This window comes from Sebastes fasciatus, chromosome 1 (genome assembly GCF_043250625.1).
Source record: "Sebastes fasciatus isolate fSebFas1 chromosome 1, fSebFas1.pri, whole genome shotgun sequence".
NCBI classification, from domain to species: domain Eukaryota; kingdom Metazoa; phylum Chordata; class Actinopteri; order Perciformes; family Sebastidae; genus Sebastes; species Sebastes fasciatus.
The window spans coordinates 44,775,239-44,780,652 of NC_133795.1; the positions used below are offsets into that span (position 1 = coordinate 44,775,239).

The window sequence follows — 5,414 nt, forward strand, 5'->3', positions numbered from 1 at the left end:
GACACCTGCAATGCTACCGGAGACTCTGTCAATGACTTTTGCGACTGAAGGTCAAAGGTGGCTGATCTCACGTCAGCCTCTTGGTGCATCAGATCAGAAAGCGCATTGTATTTACATGTACAATTGTAAATTACAGGAATTGCACTCAGGCATTTCACTGATAATTGTTAAAAGTCACGTTTGGCTTAAATTGTGAAGGCGCGCATGTGAGTGATGTCTTTGTCTGTTGTGCACTTCACTTTGACGCCTATGACATCTTAAAAGGATTTGTATACGACATTCAGAACCACTAACATCTCAGACCCCAAAAATGGTTCAGCAAGGTTTGCTGGATGCCGGTCTTCAGTGTGTTCTTTCAAGCTCAGGGGATCCACCTGAAGTCAGAGCGCACAGGTTGCTCAGGTCAAACAGGGCCGGCTTGGGTAGAAGAGTGGGGTTGCGCAGGAGAAGCAGGGGAAGTATGAAAAGAGATTGACGAGATGAACAGGAGGAAGGTTAAACGGAAAAGAGAGGAAAAGAGGAGGCGAAGGAAGAGATGGCCTTTTTTTTCTAATTGGGCGCAGTGTCAGATACATAAAATGGCACAAAGTTGACCAATCCCAGTGATAAATTCTCTCAGGGTTGACGCTCTCCTAAATTATAATTCAATGTTATTTGTTCAACTGTCCGATGAAGAGATGTGGAGCGAACTGGGCACTGAATATGATGACTGAAGACTGGAAGTGATGTGGTTGATATGACTTCATACATCAAGGAGGGTCACATAAAACCAATACATGCAGAAAGTAAATGATTACATTGATAAACATGGCAATAAACACTCACACCTCCACACAGAACAGGTTTTTCCTTATCCTTTAACTAAGCATATTACTAATTAACTACATGCTACTGTAAATGAAAAATCAGTCCCTTTTTTGTTTTAGAATCAAGCCTGTCCTAGATTAAGCAAATATCAATCCTGTTATCACTAGTGCCGTCCATGTTCCAGCTAGACTGCTAGACTTCACTCGGTCCAATCTTAGGGGGAGAAGGGAATCCTGATCTCCACACTAAATCCAGGTGATTCCAGTGCACAGACGATTCACTAGACAACTGAAGAAAAAGCACCCGAATAAATGAGACAGGATTTTGTATGTCAAATGTCGGACAACTTCTCAGTGGAGCTACGGTGGGGCATTTTTAATTCTTGGTGGAGCAAATAAGCAACTTTAACCCCGAGGACTGTCGGTGTAAATGTACTTTTCAATTTTCAGTTACCTAAAGGGTTAAAACTACACCCAGTCTCTCCTACTTCCAGAGAAGTACAGAAAGGTGTTCACCACTCCTCCACTCTGCTGTGACAGCTGGCTTTGAGGATCTCTACTCAAACTTCTACCCTTCTCAACATTTTCCAAAGGCAATACAGGTAATTAAAATATATCATTCTGATTATTATTATTACTGTTATTATCTTCTCTTTTTCATTATGTATTTGCTGCAAGTTTAAATTTAGTATTTTAGGGGTGATATTTTATGTTTAATGGAATAAGTTCATACCAATACTGGTATAACAATAAACCCAAGCAGCAGAAATGCAAAAGAAGTGGGCAGGAATGTGTGTCATTAGAAACTGAATTTTAATAATTTATATTTGAATTTGAAGGACTCAACTTGCATCAGTATTAGCACATACTGTATTATGAAGAAATTTTTTGTAACTCTGTAACTCACCTGCAAAGTGAAATTTATATTTATTTATTAGGGCTGTAAAAATGAACACGATAATAACGCAAATAACAAATTTGTTTTAACACCACTAATTTCTTTAAAGCATTAACACAACTTGCGTTGAGTGAAGCTACTGGCATCATATGAAACTAGAAAACCTAAGGAATCCATTGGTAGCAACCATGTCAAACTGACTTGTCACAAAGAAGGCTAAATAACGCTCCAAACTTTAGCTACATTTTGGCAAGGAAACTGGCATGTCCCTTGACCTCTGACCTCAAGATATGTGAATGAAAATGGGTTCTATGGGTACCCACGAGTCTCCCCTTTACAGACATGCCCACTTTATGATAACCACATGCAGTTTGGGGCAAGTCATAGTCAAGTCAGCACACTGACACAATGACAGCTGTTGTTGCCTGTTGGGTTTGCCATGTTACGATTTGAGCATATTTTGTATGCTAAATGCAGTACCTGTGAGGGTTTCTGGACAATATTTGTCATTGTTTTGTGTTTTAATTGATTTACAATAATACATATATACATACATTTGCATAAAGCAGCATATTTGCCCACTCCCATGTTGATAAGAGTATTAAATACTTGACAAATCGCCTTTTAATGTACATTTTGAACAGTTAAAAAATGTGTGATTAATCGTGATTAACTGTGGACAATCATGCAATTAATTGCGATTAAATATTTTAATTGATTGACAGCCTTATTATTTATATGACTGTATATTAGTTGCAAGCAATGCATGCTCAATGTACAGCATTTGCTGAAAAGAGATACAGTATATGAATTTGTGTGAGTTTGATGTCCTTTCCCTACAGACACTGAGGATGGCGGTAAATTGGCCAGGACTGCTGTCCATGGGAGTGTTTTACATGATTGTACTGGGTACAGGTATCTGGGCATCCAGGAAGTCCAAACGTGAAGAGAAGAAGTGCACTGGGAACCGCAGTGAAGTTGCAATGGTTGGAGGGCGGAACCTAAACATCTGGGTCAGCATCTTTACTATGACAGGTAACAATAATAATGCTGATAATAACATCATAGATGATCATAGTCACTGAATTGGGCCTTAAATGTTCGTAATCGCAAATTATTCTGAGACATTTATTTTGAAATCAGTGGTTTAAAATTTTTAATTTTAATGAATTTAATTCCATCAATTTACAATTTGTGGACCTAGTTTCATTCATTTTCTTTCTCATTGCCTGTATGTGTCCTGATGTTTTGCAGCCACTTGGGTGGGAGGAGGCTATATTTTGGGTATTGCTGAAGTGGTCTACGATCCAAGAAAGGGGTTGGTGTGGGCCACTGGACCCATTGCCTTTGCCATAAGCATGATTATAGGTGAGTGAGGTCACTAATGAAGACAGAAGGACATCATCATGTACCCACAATAAATGAAGACATTTTACTGGTGATTAATAAGTCAGACCAAAAAATCTTCACTTCAAAATGAAACAAATGTTTAAAGTAAAAATATTTCTGTTTTTGTGTGACTTCAGGTGCACTCTTCTTTGTCACACCAATTCGGTCGAAGAAATATGTCACCCTCATGGACCCATTTCAGGAGAAATATGGCAACGCTGTAGCTGCTGTTCTTTTCATTCCCGCTCTCATAGGCGATATCTTGTGGATAGCATGTATTCTCGGTGCACTGGGTAAGTCAGAAACAACTTACTGAATTCATTTCTAGCAATATCAGCAAGTTGAATCTCAATTGTAAATCTTGAGATCTTGAGAGTATAAATATTGCTATAAGTATTTTGTTTATATACCACAATTATACACTGAAAAATTATTTTGGTGCAAATAGGGAACAAACATTTTACCATAAGTATGATGCAGTAAGACTGCAGATGAGTTACATTAATGAATACACAGAAACAAAGAGTCAAGTTTGGTATTTAAACATGCTACTTGCAGTAGTACTATAAATGCATTTAGTGGCAGCCCTAGTGTCATGCTCTTTGCACTGACCTACAAGGTGCTAAATAAATTATTTTAAAACATTTAAAATTACATGGCATCAATTTTAGTTTGTTGCTTCAGCACCCGAGTTTGAACTTTGTTAAAGTTGTGGATGCCTCACTCTGAATACATGTTTGTGGTTACAGGAGGGACGATAAGCGTGGTCATGGACATCTCCTCCTCGCTGGCTGTGGGCATCTCTGCTTCTGTGGCAGTCCTTTACACGTTAATGGGAGGACTGTATTCTGTGGCCTACACTGATGTCATCCAGCTTAGCTTCATGCTCATTGGCTTGGTACAAACATTACACTTTTAGGAAAATACAAAGCATTTAACGCGTGGTTTTTAGCCTGGCGGCGTGGCTCTGGGCAAGGCAGTATTGGTCTGTCAATTGGTCATTTTGGTCCAGACAGAAATATCTTGATAACTATTGGATGGATTGCCATTACATTTTGAACAGCCATTCATGGTCTCCAAACGATGAATCATACTGACTTTGGTAACCCTGCCCTTTTCCAGTAGCGCCGCTATCAGGTTGACATTTGTGGTTTTAGGTGAAATGTCTTGTGGGGGTGGTGGTTCCCCTGTTCAGAAAGGGGGACCAGAGAGTGTGTGCCAATTACAGGGGTATCACACTACTCAGCCTCCCTGGTAAAGTCTACTCCAAGGTGCTGGAAAGGAGGGTTCGGCCGATAGTGGAACCTCGGATCGAAGAGGAACAATGCGGATTCTGTCCTGGTCGTGGAACAACGGACCAGGTCTACACTCTCGCAAGGATCCTGGAGGGCGCCTGGGAGTATGCCTATCCAGTCTACATGTGTTTTGTGGACTTCAAGAAGGCGTGTGACCGTGTCCCCCGGGAGATACTGTGGGGGGTGCTGCGGGAGTATGGGGTGAGGGGGTCACTTCTTAGGGCCATCCAATCTCTGCACGCCCAAAACGAGAGCTGTGTTCGGGTTCTCTGCAATAAGTCAGACTCATTTTCGGTGGGGGTTGGCCTCCGCCAGGGCTGCGCTTTGTCACCAATCCTGTTCGTGATATTCAAGGACAGGATATCGAGGCGTAGTCGGGGGGAGGAGGGTTTGCAGTTCGGTATGCTGAGGATCTCATCGCTGCTTTTTGCAGATGATGTGGTCCTGTTGGCATCATTGGTCTGTGACCTCTAGCACTCACTGGATCGGTTCGCAGCCGAGTGTGAAGCGGCCGGGTTGAGGATCAGCACCTCTAAATCTGAGGCCTTAGTTCTCAGCTGGAAACCGATGGATTGCCTACTCCGCGTAGGTAAGGAGTTCTTACACCAAGTGAAGGAGTTCAAGTACCTCGGGATCTTGTTTGTGAGTGAGGGGACAATGGAACGTGAGATTGGCCGGAGAATCGGAGCAGCGGGGCCGGTATTGCATTCGCTTTACCGCACCGTTGTGACGAAAAGAGAGCTGAGAGCTCTCGATCTACCGGTCAATCTTCGTTCCTACTCCCACCTATGGTCATGAGGGTTGGGTCGTCACAGAAAGAACTAGATTGCGGGTACAAGCGGCTGAAATGGGTATCCTCAGGAGGGTGGCTGGCATCTCCCTTAGAGATAGGGTGAGAAGCTCAGTCATCCGTGAGGGACTCGGAGTAGAGCCGTTGCTCCTTTGCGTTGAAAGGAGCCAGCTGAGGTGGTTCGGGCATCTAGTGAGGATGCCCCCTGGGCGCCTCCCTTGGGAGGTGTTCCAGGA

General features: G+C 42.4%; 1 protein-coding gene across 1 annotated transcript in view; it reads left to right on the forward strand.

Moving 5' to 3' along the window:
- Nucleotides 1–2,547: 2,547 nt before the first annotated feature.
- Nucleotides 2,548–5,414, forward strand: part of LOC141771102 (high-affinity choline transporter 1-like) — a 5,401-nt gene continuing 2,534 nt past the window's right edge. Inside the window, exons 1-4 of the mRNA XM_074641445.1 lie at nucleotides 2,548–2,739; nucleotides 2,959–3,072; nucleotides 3,231–3,386; nucleotides 3,843–3,991. Coding sequence (XP_074497546.1) covers nucleotides 2,556–2,739; nucleotides 2,959–3,072; nucleotides 3,231–3,386; nucleotides 3,843–3,991 — 603 coding nt within the window. The 5' untranslated portion in view covers nucleotides 2,548–2,555. The remainder of the gene's footprint in view (nucleotides 2,740–2,958; nucleotides 3,073–3,230; nucleotides 3,387–3,842; nucleotides 3,992–5,414) is intronic.